General features: G+C 36.4%; 2 protein-coding genes across 13 annotated transcripts in view; both read left to right on the top strand.

Moving 5' to 3' along the window:
• Positions 1-887: 887 nt before the first annotated feature.
• On the top strand, positions 888-16,255 carry Psi (P-element somatic inhibitor). 6 transcript variants are annotated; one of them, XR_013260398.1, is made up of 16 exons: positions 888-1,298; positions 8,192-8,316; positions 9,239-9,366; positions 9,468-9,606; positions 9,763-9,862; positions 9,946-10,074; positions 10,159-10,383; positions 10,717-10,847; positions 11,112-11,187; positions 11,460-11,655; positions 12,012-12,169; positions 12,848-13,146; positions 13,226-13,332; positions 14,423-14,595; positions 14,677-14,947; positions 15,895-16,032. XR_013260398.1 is itself a non-coding variant. In XM_077428164.1 (16 exons), the coding sequence occupies exons 1-15, from the start codon at positions 1,176-1,178 to the stop codon at positions 14,931-14,933; spliced, it is 2,337 nt and encodes a 778-aa protein (XP_077284290.1). In that variant the 5' UTR covers positions 888-1,175; the 3' UTR covers positions 14,934-14,947; positions 15,895-16,255. The 6 variants fall into 6 exon arrangements, 4 of the variants coding, with proteins under 4 accessions (XP_077284290.1, XP_077284293.1, XP_077284291.1 ...); XM_077428164.1 differs by having other exon boundaries at positions 14,706-14,947; positions 15,895-16,255; XR_013260399.1 differs by lacking the exons at positions 10,717-10,847; positions 11,112-11,187.
• A 4,595-nt stretch (positions 16,256-20,850) lies between these two features.
• MED25 (Mediator complex subunit 25) overlaps positions 20,851-20,952 on the top strand; it is a 12,682-nt gene continuing 12,580 nt past the window's right edge. For all 7 annotated transcript variants that reach the window (XM_077426880.1, XM_077426878.1, XM_077426877.1 and 4 more), the window contains exon 1: positions 20,851-20,952. This exon is cut by the window's right edge and continues 179 nt beyond it. The gene's annotated coding sequence lies outside the window, so the exon portion shown is untranslated.

Raw genomic sequence — 20,952 nt, 5'->3', positions numbered from 1 at the left:
TTCATTTGTTTATTTTGTATTTACCTTTTTCATTTGTTTTTTATATTTGTAAATTTCAATTTCTTCTTATATTCTATCTTATAACCTTTTCCAAATATTTTAATACTATAGTTTAATTATGCAATGTACTACATATTTTGTCATGCCTTTATTCTTTACTTTTTAATTTGTTTTCCTTATATTTATCTTTTTCATTTTTGTAAAAATCTATTATTGGACTCGGGTGTTACATATATTATTTATTTACTTTTTGTGTTTTTTATACCTATCTCTGTACATCCTGTCTGTTGATTTTTCAATTAATAAAATAAAAATAAATAAATAAATACATATATCATTTACATGTACGATGGGGATTGCACTATTTTCCCATTCGTTTGGAATAAAAAAGTTAGTATTATTATTATTTCAGTTTTTAAAAAGTTGGCAAATTTGATCAAATTAGCTCAAAATTGATCATAAGTGCATTTCAAAAAGTACGATGGAATATTATTTGCTAGATCGCTTATATTTATTTGGTAAACGGACTACTAATCATATGTGAACCAGTTACAGGACAACCGGTCGCTTTAGATCGGTCACACGTGATCACCCGTCACACTAAAACTGGTCACACCCTAAAATCGGTCAACCAGTTTTCTCGTGACCGATTTTAGGGTGTGACCAGTTTCCTCGTGCCAGTTTTAGTGTGACGGGTGATCACGTGTGACCGATCTAGAGCGACCGGTTCACATTTGACTAGTAATCATCGGACCATTTATTTCGGCCACTTATTATTTGTACATATGTATGTAAGACGCGGTCTTGCTCGGAATTATAATTTTTCAACTTGCGGCGCGTTATCGTCTTTATAATTCGAAATATGTGGCGGTTGGCGGTTGGCGGTTGGTAGCGGAGGGGGGGTTGCCGGCCTGCGCGTCGCGTCGTGCTCGTGGAGGCGGAGTGTGGAGTGCAGAGTGCAGAGCCGCGGGGACGGACACGGAGACAGAGTGGAGTCGGGGCGAAGACGAGAGGCGAGAGGCAAAGGCGAAGAGGCGAAGAGGCGAAGAGGCGAAGAGGCGAAGAGTGAAGAAGTGAAGGAGTGTCTTAGTGAAGAGGGCGCATCCCTGCACCGGCACACCGCAGTGCAGTGCAGTGGCGGCGTGCGAAGAGTCTACACGCGGTGAGGGCGCACCATGAGCGAGTTCTCCCCCGCCACCACCGCCGCCACCGCCACCACCACCGCCGCTGCCGCCGCCGCTGCCGCCGCCGCCTCCGCTAACCCGGCCTTCGCCGCCGCGGTCCAACGCGCCAAGCTCGTGAGTACTTTCTTACTTCGTTTCCCACCCCATCTGGCGGGCGAGTCGCGCAAACGCACGCCGCGCACCGCGCACCGCACACCGCACACCGCACACCGCACAGCGCACAGCGCGACAGGTTATGTTCGGCTGCCATCGACCGCCCGGCGTCCCCCCCCCACCCCACCCCACCCCTCGCGCGAGGCGGGCAGCTTAGGCTGGGTCACGTTGGCGCCCCCCACCACACCCAACTGCTCGACCGCCATTGTTTTCGCGTTCGTTGCCCTGGGAACGACTCCATTTTCTTTTTCGATGCTCCCCTCTAGCTCTTCGTCCGCCACCGCTCGCCATTCGCAATTTTAAATTCGCCTTCAAGGTCGACTCTCAAACACCGCCGACCGATGTCATTCGCTCTTTAAAGTACTATCCCCCCCCCCCCCGCCCACCTCACTCCCGCTCCCCCTATGGAATTATTTTGTACTAATGTACTTTTCGAGGCAAAAGTCCAGACCCAGGGTCAGGGGCTGTTCAGCGTGTGTGTGTATGTATTTGACGTTAGATCCAAAATGGCCGCCACGCCGGTTTTTGTTTGTTTTCACTCGTTTGTGGTTCACCAAGAGAGCTTGCAAAATGTTCAGATCCCAGACGCTGGCTGTTCAGTGTGTGTGTGTATTTGACGTATGGACGCCACGCCAGTATTGCCAGTATTACCAAAAAAAAAAAACGGCTTGAATTAATTTTTCACTATGATACATACCTGTGCAATATTTTGAATTTTTAACAATCATATTCATTACACATTATTAAAATTTAAAAGACTTACCGATAGAATTATTACGTTTAGATAAAAAAAAAAAAGTCAGATTTGGAGCAACAAAATTTTAATAGTGTGTAATGAATATGATTGTTTAAAATTCTAAATATTGTTTAGGTACGTATAATAGGTAAACGGACTACTAGTCATATGTGAACCAGTCACAGGACAACCGGTCGCTCTAGATCGGTCACACGTGATCACCCGTCACACTGGTCACACCAGAAAATTAGTCACAAAAAATCTGGTCACGCCTAAAGATTCGACAAATTTTTAATTTTTGGGTGTGACCAGTTTTCTCGTGACTAATTTTCTGGTGTGACCAGTTTTAGTGTGACCGATCTAGAGGGACCGTTTGTCCTGTGACCGGTTCACACTTGACTAGTAATCACCGAACCGTATAATAATAGTGAAAAATTAATTCAAACCGTTTTCTTTTGCACTGGCAATACTGGCGTACTGGTCCATACGTCAAATACACACACTGAACAGCCATTGATCCAGATGTGGACTTTTGCCCTTTTCGATTCATCGAAACGACTACCATCAATCGTATTTATAAAATTTTAAATTTATATTCATACGAACGAGCGACCGAAAAACGTTTACAAACGCGCATTCACTGATTTTAGTCGAATTTCATTCGTTCAAAGAGCCCGTACCAATAATAGCGTCCCCTGATATTTAACGTAAAATCCAACATGGTCGCCCTGTCAGTATTGCCAGTACAATAAAAGTTTAAAATTATTCAGTAGTAATTTGTAATGTATACGTACTTATCGTAATAATAATTAACTAATGTGTGCATGCGTGTGTACAAAATGCTCGCTGTGAACATCATGCTCCATCTCTCTTTCTACCCTTGGAATCGTATGTCATGGAAAGAGACAGCACTTGGTGAGAGTTTACAGAGTACTCGCTTACCATGCTCCATCTCTCTTTCTCCCCCTGGAATAGTATAACGTGGAAAGAGACGCGGCATATCACTTCGTTCACATGATCGGCCGATAAAAACAAATTAAACGAGGATATTTTACCGAGTGCACAATTATGTGCACTCAGGCCACTAATATTGTATAATTACACTGAGCAACAAAAAATCACGTTTTTGAGTTACCAGAGCGGAGACTAACCAATCTTTACTAAGTTTGACCCACTGAATTCGAATATGATATTGATTTTTGTTGGTGGGTGATCGTTTATGAGATATGAGCGTTTAAAAAAATCCGCGATTTTTACAGTTTTTTAGCTTTTGCGGTCTTAAACTCAAAATTTAGGATTGTTACGCTCAAAGTGAGTATTGGAATCAATAGTCAGATATTTTTCCTATTAATTGTTATATTTCATTGCTTTAAAATACTTCTAATTAATTGTCTAGCGAATTTTAAAAGTCAAAAATATATTTTTTTTTACGGATTTTTTTTCCGTGCTATTTTTCATTTATTTGGCAAATTTTTTATTTCACCACGTTTATAAGGATTGGTTTTCTATCTCAATATTTTTTTTTTTATCTAAACGTACTAACTAAACCGGTAATTGCAATTTAAATGCTTTCGTTGTAAATATGGTTGTATCGCGTAATATGTTAGGGCAAGCGAGATGGCATGTAGTCCGACCGCTGTACTCTGTGAGGTGGATTATATGCCATTTTTGACTTTTAAAATTCGCTAGACAATTAATTAGAAGTATTTTAAAGCAATGAAATATAACAATTAATAGGAAAAATATCTGACTATTGATTCCAATACTCACTTTGAGCGTAACAATCCTAAATTTTGAGTTAAAGACCGCAAAAGCCAAAAAACTGTAAAAATCGCGGATTTTTTTAAACGCTCATATCTCGTAAACGATCACCCACCAACAAAAATCAATATGCTATTTGCGATTACCATCAAAAATACAATGGTGGAGGAGTGAAATAAATTTTTAAAAACAAGTTCTGATGATTTCCTGTCAGGGTCAGCATCTATATTTGACACCATGTCAGTATTGCCAGTGCAAAAAAAAACGCTTAAATTTCTTGGGAATAATAATTTTTCATCCGCAACTTGTGCTGAAACAGTTTTCAAACGAATTGTTTGTGGTTCATCAAGCAACTTTGTGGATCCGAATGATAGTGAATTACAGGTAAACACCAAGAATAGCATCGCTATTCGCAAGAATAGCGTCACTAATAAGGGACGCTGTTCTTGATTTTTACCTAAAAAAATTATTAATTAAAAATTGTTTCGAACTTCCATTTGTAGATATTGTTGCGTAGGGGTGAGTTCAGGATCAAAATGAAAGGTCAAAGTCGTTTCACAGCATTTATTGAAGGTCCACACGTAGCCAGCGTTCGCTCCAGAATAACGTTGATATAGCGTGTGTATCTCCCTATAAAGGACAAGTTGCTCACCACAGCTTCCCCGATCCATTTATATATCTATTGTCTAGACATGTACAGTTTTAAGTCTCACGCTCTCGTCCGGATTCTGAGAATTGTAGCGGATACTTCATATGTCGTTGACGACTCGTCACGATTTAACAAGTGTTTCTGTATCCCGCTCACCACACAATATGCAAAATCGGTTCATAATCCAGTTTGGGGCACTCACTTATCTGCCGTGATACTGTGTATACAGACAACATCAGAGATTGCAAAAAAAAACCATAATTAGATTACTAATAAATATATTATTTTCTTTTAATTTGATAACAGGTAAAACTTTCCACGATACGTATTTACCACCATCACGAAAGATTCGTTTTAATTTCAGGCGCTAATTTTGTAGGTGAGACTATTAGAACCGCTCGAAAATATACATCGATGATGCTCGATCCAAATAAGAATTGAAAATGTTTGTTCAAATCCATAAGTAAGCAATCAAATTTAAGTTTAGTCAAAATTGGCCGAATTGCAAGTCGTAAAATTTCCACAGTTCTTCAAGACGTTGCATCAAGAAGTGTTCAAATTAAGATGGAATTTCGAATTATTTGAACAAAACCAATGATGGATAGATAGAACCAACAAGTCGACTTGTATTGTACATATATTCAAATAAAAAAATTGTATAAAAAAGCAAACTCGTTTTTAGAAATGCAAAACAAGTTTCAGTTTAGCATAATTTTCAGTTGAATTTGGCCCTCAATGGTGGCCCCTTTGGTGATGACACCGATGAACTTTTCAATTGAAAAACAAGACGATTGTTTTGGATTAACTTTGTATTATTAAACAACACCTGTACATACATACATACATATATTAAAAGAGGGTGGAAAAACCTTTTTATGTGAAATGGGGATTCCTTTACGATGTGGTTAATCTAACGCGCACACACACACACACACACACCTTTGAATATGGGTATTGTGAGACTAATGGAGGCGTTAATATCGAATATGTGTATGTATAATTCAGGTTTTAAACCAACCATCGAATTGAACCAATAATTATCAGTTGCAAAAAAATACGATGAATGCCTCAAACGATTATTTAATTGTGAACGAAAATTTATTGCGAACAAATTAAAATTTGACCTGTAAAAATAATGTCAAGCGAGCAATTCATATCTGCAAATATTCTTGTATACAAACAATGATATGTAGGTACTTAATACTAAACATAATATTTATGTTAAATATATTGTATATATGTAAATAAACACACACTCCGGCATTTTAATCGCAACTGATTTAAACTTTCACTAGTCAAAACGCATATGATTTTTTTCTTCAAAAACTGTTTCTTCAACTTTGAATGTCATTAAGCAATTTTAGAATTGATACAATTGAAATAATTGTACGTCGGCAACTAGCTAAATTATAATTATAAATTTTAAACTAAATTAAATATAACTGGTAAAACATTTTAACCAATATAATTTTGATTATTTAACAGCTTAACCCTTTGAATGCTGACCAACGCCGATCGGCATTTTGCCAACAAGTCCACAGAATTGTAAATTTTCCATGTACGAAGTAAACAAGAATACTACCTGCTAAGCTTTTAAATGTAGCATTGAAAATGTAATCCGTGTCATTCGTTAACGTTTATAAAGACTCGCATACACGGGAATTTCTGAGTTTATAACCATAGCAGAATTACGCGATGGAAATCCCTAAATGCTGAGTATTTTAAATTGTGAGCATTACATTTTAACACAAATGGAGAAGATGGAAGTAGTTTTGGAAAAATACATTCATTACTAGATTTCTTTTGCTTATTTTATATTGTTGCAAGATATATTAGTGAGTCTAAAAACACACCATTACAAAACTCGAAATCCTTGGCGGTAGTTATCTAGAGTTTGTTTGGATTAGCTACAATTTTTATACCCGCTTACTATTGGATTTCTAAATAATTCTAGTTGGAAATGTTGGCGAAATTTTCAGCGTGGCGAGCTTTCAACAGAAAAGACGACAGCACTCAAAGGGTTAACAACGTTGTAGATTGCTTGTTAACAAATACACATACATATGTATAATCTTTATTACAATACATATTGTCAATTGTGAATGTGAACGGTGAGTCTCGTACTGATCGTTTATGGCGGGATATCTCAGTTTTTTTTTAATTGTATCTGTAGTACGATGGAGAATAGCTAACTGACGACGACTTGAAATTAAGTATAAAACACGTGAAACTGGTTTTTGTTTGCTTTTATTATTATCCTAATATTTGTATGTACGTACCGAAGCATTTACACCTAGTAAGGATTACTTCAACCGATGATACTGTAATGTGAGAACATGAGAGAAAGTATCCACTGGATTTGTAGGTGAACAATAGAGACCCTGGATTAGGAGGCTAGAACAAAGAATACGCTGGAGTAGTTACAGACCTGGGCGAGTTATAGATTCGCCAGGGTAAACCTTTACGCACTAATGGATCGGGGAAGCTGTGCTGTGCAACTTGTCCTTTATCAGGAGGTACACGCGGTAGATCAGATATTCTGCAGTGAGCAGTGGTTCCGTGTGGACCTCGCGAATCGTTGAATAAATGCTGTGAAGCGACTTTGGCCTCTCATTTGGATCATGAACCCACCTCTAAGCAACAATACAATATGGGGGCGTGACTTTTTTTTTAATAAAATTAAGTTTAATACATAACTCAATATTGTAACAGTTTCACTTCGCATTCATTGTTGACATTATTGTGAAATGATACTCTTTGAAAACATTTATCATATAATATAGAAATTCCTACCGCACATTTCAGGCATTATTTCCTAACGCATGCGCGCTTTATGTGTTCATGCGTTTGTTGTTTATTTTGTACTTGGTTATGTACAGTGTGGTTTTTTTTTTTTTATTAGAACAGTGATGTGCGGTTGTTCTTGTTTAGAATAGAAATTCCTCTGCATTTTTGCTTCAACTTTTTACTTTATGTACGTAGTAACAATGGATGAAGTTTTCGAGAGTTTGGCTAATCCAAACTAAGAATCGACCAGGTACACTGCTGTTATTGCAATTGGCAATCTACGTGCGATTAGCCAACTAATTATAAGCATATTTGTCTTGATATGAAGTCGTTTCTTATTTCACAGCTGTTTGCAGTATGAAATGTATTTCGATACCATAAAAAATATCGATACTCGGAGACGAATGATTTGATGATGACATCATGCAAATCCAAGACAAAATCGATCGTTTAGATGAAGGCCCCCCCCCCCCCCCGCTCAGTTGTAACGTCTGGCATTATCTAGTTTATATACGATATAATACACTCTGCCAGGACGTGTCACATTTGTCGCATCACAAGTCTCGTAACAAACACACAATCAAATTTCATCTATAGCACTTTCTGCCGGATCGCCTCTTTGGCTGTCATGAAGAAAAAACTTATTCGCAGAGTGAGTCGTATTTGCAACAATAAAGTCAGTCGTCGGTTGGAGCTTATTAATTTTTGTGCAAATGTTTTACCATCTCCATCGTGTTGCAAAAATATGCAACATACCCACCGTTCGATTTTTAAACGACGACTCGTTTCGTTGTTGTAACTGTCTGGCTACGGTTACGCTCAAACACACACATCATTTGACGAATTCTCCACATTCCCTGAAGGATACATACACATACACAGTTTCCAGTGTTTTTTTGACGTCGACGACTGTCGTTTCAGGTCGCAGCAAAGATTGACAGTGGTGGAAGCAAACGACCCCTTGAAGACGCACAAGTTCCAAGCTCCAAAAAGTTGGCAGGGTTCGACGGATCGGGAGAGTACCAGTCTACTCCCGGAAATATGGGGTTTGTTTGTTTTTATTTTTCTCTCTTTCTATTTTTCTTTTATAATGAGAATTAGAATCAAATTTTTCATCGCCGATCGAAATAACAACAATAATAATTTAATTTATAATTTGGAATCTTTATTTTAGATATTAAACGTTGGATCCGTTGGTAGAATAATTCGAAAGTCGATGCTTTTGCGATGGCTCTTCAAGCCAAGTGTTTGAATAATTCATATGATTGTCGGTCAGCTGGAGTTTTGAATCCGCAATATTGAGTTGCTCTTAAAGCTGACAGTTCCGTGTGTAAATTGGAACCGTTCTACCAGTCGAATGCGTATGGTTCGATTGTTTTTATTTATTGCGAATTTATTGCAAAGTTTGGTTTACGGGATGTGGAAAGTTGTAATAGGGAATGTGCATTGATTTTGTATATGTATATATTGTTTCATAATGTGCAAATCAGGCGTCGGGAACCTTTTTGCAGCCGAGAGAGCCAAATTATTAACGTTTTATAATGTGTGATTTCATTTATATGATTTTATTTTGTATAAAGTTGTATGTGTTTTCCTTGCAACTTTAGATTTTGTAATTGCTATTATTCGTGTGGCATCTTTATTGTGACAGTTTAGAAATGTACCTCATTTCGAAAAAAAAAATAAAAACATTAGAGCTTAGTGATCAATGAAAGCCACAGATTTTCATACAAAGAGCTGCATGCGGCTACCGAGCCATAGGTTCCCGACCGTTAGTTAAGTTAACAAATTTACTAGTTAGGCAAATTTATTGATGAACGGATGATTTTTCCAGATTGCTCATGTAGTCGCATAATAACAAACAAACAAACAAAAAAAAAAAAAAAAAAAAAATCTGTAGAAGCGCAACCGGTAAGTGCGCCCCCCTAAATTTGTCATTTACTTACTGACGCGATATCTTCATTGCAGTGGTGCTGTAGCTGGCGTCGGAGTCGGTGCACGAATGCCAGGCGCGCCCGGAAACATGGGACAGCAAATACTCCCCGAGCAAAATATCAACGACTATATTAGAGTGCCGGACAAAATGGTCGGCCTCAGTGAGTATACACAACAGTAAATACACACACACACGTGTCACATCTGCGACCTTCTCTGAACTTATTTCTAATGTTTCGAACGTGTGTGCGTGTGCGTTTAGTTATAGGCCGTGGAGGTGAGCAGATCTCGCGATTGCAGGCCGAAAGCGGATGCAAAATTCAGATGGCTCCCGATTCGGGCGGTCAACCTGACAGAGTCTGCACGTTGACGGGATCCCGCGAAGCCGTCACTAGAGCGAAGTATGTCTTTTTCTAGTATGAATTAAATCTGTGGCTAGTCATTTGTAAAACTATACACTCGCTAGTTGTAACGGGGTTCATTTTTTTTTTTTTTTTCAACTGATGAATTTAGTTTGTTATTAATTAACGTGTGCGTGTGTGTATTTTTTTTTTTAGGGATATGGTTAATTCTATTGTAAACCAGAGAGGACGCGACGGAGGTCCTCCCGATAACGGCCCCCCTCAGCAGAGAATGGGCCAAAATCATATTTGCAAAGTAATTTTTGTTCCGTGTACTTTTTACTTTTTTATTTTATGTACAAATGTAATTATTTTCATTATTTCTGTATTAATTTTTAGGAAGAAATAATGATACCTGGCCCAAAAGTTGGCTTGATTATAGGCAAGGGTGGAGAGACTATTAAACAATTACAAGAGAAGTCTGGAGCTAAAATGGTCGTCATACAAGACGGACCGAATCCTGAATTTGTATGTATATGTCTCAACTAAAAGTAAATTGCTATTTAACAATGTTGTAGTATTTTCTTTGAAATTTTGATTCGATATATTTAGGAAAAACCTCTGCGGATTACGGGCGATCCTCAAAAAGTCGAACATGCCAAGCAATTGGTTTGTGAACTTATAGCTGAAAAAGAATCGCAGTACGGTGGACCACGTGGTGGCGGCGGCAGCGGTGGTGGTGGTGGTGGTCACAACAAAGCCCTCGGCAATAATTCAGCACCTTGGGGTGGTAACGGAGATGACTTTGATCAGCAAAGTAATCCTGAAGGACACGAGGTAAAACAAAAAAAAAAGAAACTAAAACATAAAATATATATATATACTTACATATTCTCTATTATATTAAATTTATTATTACCATATCAGTGCACTATATTCAGGTGTTTGTTTGTATTTTTCTTCTTTTGAATTTTTGAATTGTCAGTTAGATTTTTTGTGTGTAAAATCATCTTTAATCATCATAGTTCATAGTGCTGAAGACATAACAGAATTTGTATTTTTTTTTTGATACCGTGTCGCTGTTTGTTCGTTTGTGTGTGTTTGTGTGCATATTGTGACGAGGCTGGTGTAACTCGTCACAATATGCGTAAAGTATATGTATTTGTAAAGGTTTTGGTGCCGCAAAATGCAGTTGGCGTCGTAATTGGTAAAGGAGGCGATATGATTAAGAAAATTCAAGCCGAGACGGGAGCGAGGGTGCAATTTCACCAACTCCACATGGAAGCAGTCGGGGACAGAAGGTCCGTGCCATTTGAACTTTTTATGTCGCAGGATTGTAATATCTCTTGCTAGATTTATTTTCACATTTTTTAATATCGATAATTGATTTTGAAGAAATTTTCATTTCATTAATTTTCATTTAACATGCATGTTTTTGATCCAAAATTAAACTTTTTTCTCTGTTGACTTACTTATAATTAACTTGTTTCGGTCCATCTGGATTTTTTTTCTTTATTTCTGTTTTGTTTGTTTGTTTGTTTGTAAACGTCTTATTTGATTTCTAGATGTTTTCTACAAGGCAATCATCACCAAGTAGATCAAGCTCGCCAGATGATAACTGATCTCATTGAGAGTGTGAATGTGAGTTTTATATGGATATATCTTAAAAACTACAATTATACAATTACTTATTAAACTGAAGGATGTTTCGAGCGTAAATATATATACTATATATTCAAAGGATATAAACGTGCCATTTTGGGATACATGTATCCATATATATCATATGTATATATTATACAATATATAGTGCACTGATATGAAGTATTCTGTTGATTGTTGGCGTTTTTTCTTTTTTTATTAATTTAACATGCACACACGTTTGATTTGATTTTTCGTTTTGTCTTTTGTAGAGACGCGAGCAAGACGGCAGTAGACAGCCTGGCCAGAGAGGTCCACCGCGAAACGGAGACTCGGGTGGTCCCGGAGGTGGTGGTGGAGGTGGCGGAGGCGGTGGATCTTACGGCTCCTGGGGGGGTCCTCAGGACAATAAGATTGAGGTGTCTTTTACGGTCACCAACATCAAGTGCGGAATCATTATCGGCCGCGGTGAGACACACACCCACAAATACATACAATCTTAAGATCATTTCTCTCTTTCTTATTTTTATGTGCGCAGAGCCCCATCTTCTCCGTTGTCGAATCGGCGTTGTAAGTTTGTAACGGTTTATTTTACTAATTTATAATTTTTTCCAGGCTTCGGTTCGGTCGACAGAGAGACACGATGGCGAACATTTGCCGTTACTAATTCATTATTATTTTTCAGACAGGCTTAGTATATTTAGCTCCCAGGACGTTAAGTTTGTATTTAACATATAAATTTGTAGCTTTGTCTATTTGGATTTCATTTTTTCATTCAACGTTATTCTGAGCGAAGTTGGCATTTTTTTCTTTTGTATTTTTAGGAGGCGAAGTCATTAAACAGATCAATTCTCAGTCAGGAGCCCACTGCGAACTGGACAGGCGCACTCAAAACAATCGCAGCATTCGCACTTTCTACATACGCGGCACGCCGGACAACGTCGAAGCAGCTAAGCGCATCATCACCGAAAAAGTTGGCATGGTAAAATATAAAAATTCAATTAATTAATTCCACATAGCCAGACAGGCAGTGAATGCTATAACTTTCAAAATAAATCTATATATGTATATAAAAATCAATGTCTGTCTGTCTGTCACGTATTCGTTCTTATACCATTCAACTGATTGTGATGAAACTTACATGAGTTATTGTGTGTATGCCCACGATGGTTTCTGTAAAAAAAAATCACTCAAGAATGGGAACGCAATAATTTCAAATGTGTTCACGTCGCCACCTGCGTTGTTAGGGCAAAATAAGCAAACAATTGAATAATTTCAAATGTGTTTGCCGCCTGCATTTTTCCGACAAATGGGAACGGGAATTGCATGGGTTATTGTGGCAATGCAACGCATGCCGGGTTCAGCTATTTATAACAAATATGGAAAGTTTAAGTTCTACCATACTTATAGTTGTTCATCGGTGGCCCTTACAGCATAAACTCGAAAATTGAACTCGTACCAGGAGAACATCCCAGACTGGAAGGGAAGTATGCGTGAGATTTACTCATACACGCGTCTACCTCCTCTCCTAATCTTAGAGCTTGTACAGTACACACTCATTGTCGTTTTTTTTTGTTCTTCTGTAAACATTTCGCCTACTGCCTCGGTGCACGGAATGAACTACATTCGCGTCCAATGCTGATCGATTTCGTGTTTCCAGCCGATTAGTTTCGTGGATAGCAATAGCGCTCAGGGCAACGACGGTGGATCTAGCGGCGGCGGTGGTGGCAACGGTGCAGGAGGCAGCGATTACGGGGGCGGCTATGGCGGCGGGCAGGGCGCGCCGGCCGGAGGCGGTCCTGTCGGAGGCGGCAACAGCGGCGTGCCCGTGTGGGGATACAGTCCACAGTGGCATCCGTCGCAGCAGCAGCAGCAGCAGGACTCACAGCCTCAGCAGGTGCCGATAAACCCGTCCACCGGCCAACCCGACTATTCCCAACAGTGGATAGACTATTACAGGTTTTTACGTCGTTTTCGTAAGTCACTTTTCAATTGAGTCACTTTATATTTTAATTGACGTATTGTGCTCGTGTTTTAGATCGATGGGTCTCGTACAAGAGGCCGAAAAGATCGAACAGCAGCAGAAACTCAGCAAAGTAGCGGCAGTGACCGTCGGTCAACAGCCTGTCGCTCAAAATCCACATGGTAATTTTTACACTCAATTTGTATCCCATTGTTGTCGGTCACTTTCGTCAGTGTGAGTGTGTAGAAAATATAGTTATACACTCAGTGGTTTTGGATGTATTTGTATCCAATTCGATTGTCAAAACTTGTGATTTTATTTCAATCGAACATGTAAACTCGCCTTCACAGATCGCTCCAAAGCTACGAGTGTACTAACACAATTAATACAAACATCATCCACAGTGACATCTATTGAGAAATTCTGTGTATCTGCGATAACGCTCGCCGTACTATAAAAATGTACTTCACGGCTAAACCACTGCCAACAAAATGTACGAATATAATTACGAAAGAAAAAACTTCTATATATATATACTGTTTGCTACAAATGTTTCCTCTAGTCAAATTAGTCTCTGAGCATTTAGCGCCATCTATTGAAGATTTATTAATTTTTATATCGTTTATATGTAGGTAGTTTTTACCATTTTTTTTTCAAATTAAATAATTAAATATAAATATTAATTCTAATATATAATTTCGAAAGAGACTTTGGATGTATGTTTGTTTGGGTCGTAGATTCCGTGATGTTCAATTCAATAAAAAAACAAATGAATTTTCAAATAAATTTAATAAAATTTTTACTATTAGATTGGCCATGTTTAGGCGGTTTATATTACAAATACTGAGCGAAGCCGGGTAAAAACACTAGATAAATATATTTATAAGGTATTTAAAAAAAAGACGCGTGTGGATCAAACATAGGACCGACACATTTCTTTTAGAATTTTTTATTTAATAACTTGCGATGCCAACACACATGCGATGATATTTCATCGGGTACAACACTAGTTTTTATTATATTGGCGAATCTCAAGATTTGAAAGGAAATACCAATTTATAGGAACTGTTTCTATGAAAATCAGAAAAATTGGTAAAGGTCTGATGAACAGCAACTAGTGGGAACTCAGCTCGAAAGCATAATATGCTAAACACTAGTGTCAGTGTTATATGATACTTTCTACACTCGTTTCACTACTAGTACAGTAAGTAGTATTTGATTAATGTGAAGGTGGCAGAATGATGCTTAAAGATGTTGTATTAAAAATTGTAGCGGTGGTTGTGTCGGCGAACGGGGCCAACGCGGTGGGCGCGGCGGTAGCTAACGTGGCGTCGGCCGGCAGCGCGCAGTCCCAACCCGACTTCTCCGCCCAGTGGGCCGAGTACTACCGCAACGTGGGCAAGATCAAGGAGGCGGAGGCGATCGAGGCGCAAATGAAACACAAGGTCCTTATCACTTGCATATATATATATTTCAGTTTCGTTTGACTGGTAAAAGAGAATTGCTTTCTGATAATTATTTTCTAGTATATAAACTAGTAACGAACTGTGAACAGGCGGCGGGAGTGGGAGTGGGAGCGGGGCCCGGCACACCCACCACCATGTCCGTGAGCGTCAGCGCCTACGGAGGAGGTGCCCCCTACCAGCAGCAGCAGCAGCCGTACCAGCAGCAGCAGCAGCAGCAGCAGCAACAGCAACAACAGCAACACTATCCCAACTTCGGCTCCTACCAGGGGTACAACGCCCACCAGTCGCATCCCGCGCCGCCTGATCAGCAGCAGTAAATCCTTTTAATTAGGTGAGTGCGATCACGTCCATCTATATCAAAATATATAAATATCCGTATATATATACATATATCTATCTGTCGATACTTTCGTATTAGCTATGGAGATTAGGCCTAGTTTCTGTTTTCTTCCCGATAGCATTAAGTTGTTTTCGATAGTACTGCATACATTCGTATTGCATATATATTTTTTTTAATCATACCCATGTGTTCATATGCATATACATATATTGATATATGATTGTGCCGAGTACATTTCGTAGGTTAATTTGTGAATTTTACTTGCACATCCCTGCTTTTCTCTATACTTTTTACGATATGATTTCTAAGAGATTTTTGTCGACTGTTGTCGACTTTTTTTAACGCTTATATATATATATATATATATATATATATATATATATATATACATATATATATTGTGTATATATGTTTGTTCACATTTTTTGAATATGTCGATTTTGTGCAATTCAACAGGAATTCCCTCAGACGTTTATATGTTTTTTATTTTAATTATTATTACTATTATTTCTTTTATGAATTTTTGCAATGAACGTAATATTTATATAATAAACTGGTATACGTACATATATATATTTTTAAATGCCTTTTAACATTTCTAATGTATATGAAATATTTTTGAATTTTCTGCTATTTTATGCTAATTTTTTGTATTATTATTATTATTATTATATTATGTCTTTAATTTTTATATACATATACATACATATATATATTTATTTTTTTTCCTTTTTTTTTTTTGACACTTCCTGCTTTGTTTCGTGATGACAAGATATAAAATAATATGAACATATATATACATTTTTTGATATGTAGTTTTTACGAGTTAGGCACTGATATTTATTTATAATATATATGAAGTATTTATAATTAATTATATATATGATTTTGTGTGTAATCTGTATACAATGCCTTTGGTTTTTTCGTCATGTTTTCAGATTCTATGTGTGTGAAAATCGTTGAGCAGGGAAGAGCTACATCCACATATACTGAGAAAAAAAAAACACAAAAATAAAACTCAATTGATTGTTCCATTTCATAATTTAAATATTCATTGTGTGCTGTACGCCGATGACCAAAAATATCAATGTTTAATTAACTCGATTTTATAACTTTGCCGTTTTTCGTCTACCTTATGTGAAAATCTTGTATTGTTATTAATAGTATACACACATATATATCTATATATATATAAAACTTGTTTATCAATTCAATGAATTATATAATATTGTTTTATACACCACGTCAATTGAATTGTTAATTTTTTTCTTTTTTTACTATTATTATTTTCCGTATCAGAATAACAATCGTTATTTATTTAAGAAACCCCGCCCACGCCCCCCCCCACTATTTTAAAATGATATGTTTAAGTAAATGTAGTTTTTTCATTACTATACGACATGAGGTTAGAGTTGTTAATTTTTTTTTTACAATTGCACACGAGTCATTAGCCTAAAAAGTTTTTTTTTTTGTATAACGACTGTGCAGATCGAGAGGAGACATCTGCCGATACAACTGTTCAAGTCAATTTTTTTGCATCCAGCATGAAAGCGCAATACGCTACATTGCAGTTCATTGATGTTTTTTTACTGTATTGTTATTATTCCGATGCATTTCTCTGCTTACCTATGTTTTTTAGGAGATATTAGGTACGAGCGTTACTTAAGAATATGAGATGAGAGAGAGAGAGAGGTCTGTGTAACGTTCACGTAACACCTTCACTACGGTAAGGTCTAAAAAGATGTTGCACTATCTCTTTATCTAACCATTTTTGTCATTTCACTTAATATGAACTGTATTTACGTTGAAACATTGCAATGCAAAGTAGTAAATGGCAATTCATTTTGCAGTGCAATTTTCTCCGATTGAAATGTGAAAATAGAAAATCGTACGTTTATCACTTATGTTAAAAATGAAAAAAACAACATTCTTTTATATAAAAAAATTTCGTTTTATAAAAAAAAAATTGTATAATAGTTTCACGTTTTGTGTGTCGCTGGTCGTCCTATTCGTTAGTCAGTATTTTTTTTATTATTACTATTCCAGAAATCGAACAGGAATACATACATATATATATATATATATAGGAATACATAGGTGAATGAGTATTGTTTATTTTTTATTTTAACAATTTGATCTGTAATGCTGATTATGTCTCGTTTTAATTTGAAATCGATGCTATTTAATACAATTTTTGGATTGATTTGTACATGAAGTTGAATGCATTTAGTAATTATAGACGTAATAATCTTGGTGTGGGGTGAGAGTGCCGAAACGGGTGGGTCTGGAAACCAGACGCGGCTTCCCGGGACCGTCAGCTCTATCCCCGTCACAAAGGTAAATCAACTTTACAACGTGCCGATTAATATTGTTTTGTGTACAAATTGGTTTTGCATCTATATACTAAATATATATATATGTATATGCATATATAAATGTATATATATATGAATATATATTTCCATAAATGCATTTCTGTCATTATAGTCGCCACTCATTTTATAATTATTATATTAAATGAAAATATATAAATATATATATATTTACATATATATATGTATATATGCTTAAAAGATGTCTCCCTTTGAAAATATTTTTTATTGTAAAATTAGTTTTAAGTGATTCTAAAAACCATACTTGTATTTGTAAACGTATATATATATATTATAAAACAACACATGTTTTACCAAAATTTACCTGTTGCATTATTTTCTTTGTGTTTGAACTCTTTTATTTTCCAGTTGCTGAAGTTAATAACCTATATATATATATATATATATATATTATGTCTTTTTGTCACAAATGGGTAAGTACAATTTTGTGAGTGCTGACAAATCTCACCGATGATTAAAAATGGAATACAATATGGATACTTTATACGTATATTTCGATTGATATTTTTTCTATGATGAATTTGCCATATATTAATTTTTATGTTTCCGAATGTAAATTTATATTTCCATTGCTTTACGCCATGGGTGGCAAATAGGTGGCACGAGTGCTAGATTTTGCATCTCATGTGTATTTTCCCCTTTATTATAGAAATTTTGCTTTTTTTTTTAATTTTCTCATCAAAGCAACTTATTTAAATATATTTCGGTTAAGATTTGTATTTTTATACTCGGATTATAATAGTTCCTAACTGGTAATTAAAAATATTGACATGGTATGTTATCTATGTACATATATAAAAAAGAACATTTCTCCCATTTTGTGAGTGCAAAAAAGACAATATATGTAAATATTATTAAATTTATTTGCTACAAATGAAAAGAGAACTTTGTATTTTGGCAAACATAGCTATTTAGAAAAAGTTGCTGGTGCATCTGATAGTGAATCATTAATAATATACATGTTTTATAATGAAGAAACCCACGTTTAAGAAAGTGAACAAGGTTTGTAAAAGTTTCAGGAGATAAAATTAATTTTAAGCGTCGCTATGTTGGCACACTTGCATAAAACTTATTTGCCACCCTTGGCTTATTTATTCAAAAATGATTACATAATTGATTTCTAACATGACATGTTTTCTGCTTCATATTAATTTTGATATATAACATTCTGTATGATAACTTTGTGTTCTTATTCAAGTGCCAAAACATTGTGTAACATTTTATGCTATTTTGTATAATATATAATAATATAATACCTGTGCCCTGTGCATAAATTTGTACCCACATGAGTTCACTCATGGTAAGTATGTGAGGTGAAGCATATAGCAGCGGGAGATTATAGCAGAGTTATTGCCGCTGAGGTATGTAACCGTGTCCCGATATTATTTTTTCTTTTTTACTTTTGTTCGACTCAAATCACTTTTCTGGTGGTCGAATACACTTTGTAATTTGTTCTCAATTATCGACCACCTTGCTGTAATAATTTTGCTTGTTTCCTTTTCCAGTTCGCCTGTTTTATTAAATGCACCGTTTATACAACATAAATTTGCTTACCTTTTTTTTTTTAATTTATTTTTTGCTTTATCAGAAGAATAAACCGTTATCGATTATTATAAAGGTCTTTTTATTAATTTAATATCCTCATGTCCTGTTTGTCATCCTACTGTGCGATTAAAATGGTTGAAAACTGCTTTCAAATGTGTCGTAAAATATTGGCTTTAGTTAGAGTAATCTGTTGCGTGTAGAAAGTATTAAAATTTGATAAATGTAAATTATTGAAAGCTGAAATTATCGGTTCGCTTATCTAAGCGAACTGTACATATGTAGATTTCATGAACCCACTGCGCACGTTACGATGATGCGTTGCGTTTGGGTTTGAGTGAGGCCGTCGCGATAATGGCGCCTAAGAGTCACATTGATCCAAAAAAAACTGATACAACTCAATTTTTATTACAACCCTGTATAGGCTAAAAAATGTTTAAATTTACTGACATTGCTTTTATCAATTATTCTTGTCTTGTTATTTTAAATTAACGTGGCCAGTAACTACATGGCTAACATTTGTAGCGCGTCCCTTGATTGAAGCATAAAGCATAACCGAATAAAAAAAATATACTAGTGAGTTAGAATAAATGGAGGTTAGGTTTAGTGGCTACACGTGATAAGAGAAACTAGTAAAAATAAAATGGCTGGTAAACGGGTTACATCCCAAATGTGAATCGCTCGCTACCAGGATAACTGCCGCTACGAAAATCGCACAGGAAAACTACCCAAATATTGCTCAACAAATACCATTTTATACGAGATTTGGTTAGCTTTGAGCAATATTTAGACAGTTTTCTGTGTTACAGGAAACTGCGTGAGCGATTTTCGTAGCGGCGGTTATCCTGGTAGCAATTCACATTTGGAATGTAATCATCGAAACAAAATGGTCGGTATAAAACATTGATGTATAATACACTAGATGGGCCCAGACGTGTTATTTTGGTCGGAGATTTTGTCTTCACTGAGGGGTGCGGGGGGTTTATCTACCGGGGAAGTTGGGTTTTTTTCCCTACGACGCAGTGGTACCTACCTACCTACTAAGAGAAACTGTGCATGCGTCACGTATTTTGCATGCGCCAAAAGGGAGACAAGTATAACAAGTGAGGGTATAACGTCAATGGTATATAATAATAACACTGAGCAACAAAAAAAGTCACCAGAGCGGAGACTAACCAATCTTTACTAAGTTTGACCCACTGAATTCGAATATATTAATAATTTTTTTTGGTTGGTGATCGTTTACGAGATATGAGCGCTTAAAAAAATGCGTGGTTTTTACACTTTTTTGGCTTCCTTTGTCTCCATTTATAAATAAATAAAGGCATAACCTGTTCATATATTTTCTTCGTTGGAGACATTGATGTATAATACACTAGATCCGCCCTCACGTCTTATACTGGTCTCCCTTTTGGCGCATGCAAAATACATGGCGCATGCACAGTTTCTGTTAGTAGGTAGGTAGGTACCGCTGCGTCGTAGGAAAAAAAACATTTTTTTCCCAACTTCCCCGCTAGATAAGCCCCCCGCACCCCTCAGTTAGTGAAGACAAGATCTCCGACCAAAATCACACGTCAGGGCCCATCTATGTGTATTATACATCAATGGTTGGAGATGACTAAATCATATCGATATTCTTCAAAATTTCTTTTCTCGCCTTAACATTTACGAAAATCTCAATTTGTTTAAACATATTTCGCCTTATGTCTACCCAACCGAAAAGAAATACTGGTTATTTGTCAAAATAAAATTTACCATTTTATATTTAATACTGATCATTTATGTTTTTTGATTTTTAAATGCTTTTTATTATTACGAAATTATGTTTACAATATGGTCAATCATTTATGTTTGAATACTAACCAATTAATATAAAAGCTGGCCTTAAATTATTTATACCGAACGCAGAAATAAAAATCAAAGTTGGCAGCTCTGACTTGGACGTAGCGTTTGTTGTTCAGACTGAACTAGTCGGCGTTCGGCCGTCAGTCATGTCGTTCGGTTTTCTGGAGAAATAATTAAAACAGAATAATACAATCAATATACATACTTCTAATTATT

This window comes from Arctopsyche grandis, chromosome 3 (genome assembly GCF_051622035.1).
Source record: "Arctopsyche grandis isolate Sample6627 chromosome 3, ASM5162203v2, whole genome shotgun sequence".
NCBI lineage: Eukaryota > Metazoa > Arthropoda > Insecta > Trichoptera > Hydropsychidae > Arctopsyche > Arctopsyche grandis.
This window is presented reverse-complemented; position numbering and strand designations above follow the sequence as displayed.

Excerpts from the sequence above, each read along its gene's own strand:
- Psi (XM_077428164.1), top strand. The coding sequence starts at position 1,176 with ATGAGCGAGTTCTCCCCCGCCACCACCGCCGCCACCGCCACCACCACC. Across the intron at positions 12,170-12,847 it reads TCACCGAAAAAGTTGGCATG|CCGATTAGTTTCGTGGATAG; the intron begins GTAAAATATAAA and ends TCGTGTTTCCAG. Across the intron at positions 14,596-14,705 it reads AGGCGCAAATGAAACACAAG|GCGGCGGGAGTGGGAGTGGG; the intron begins GTCCTTATCACT and ends AACTGTGAACAG.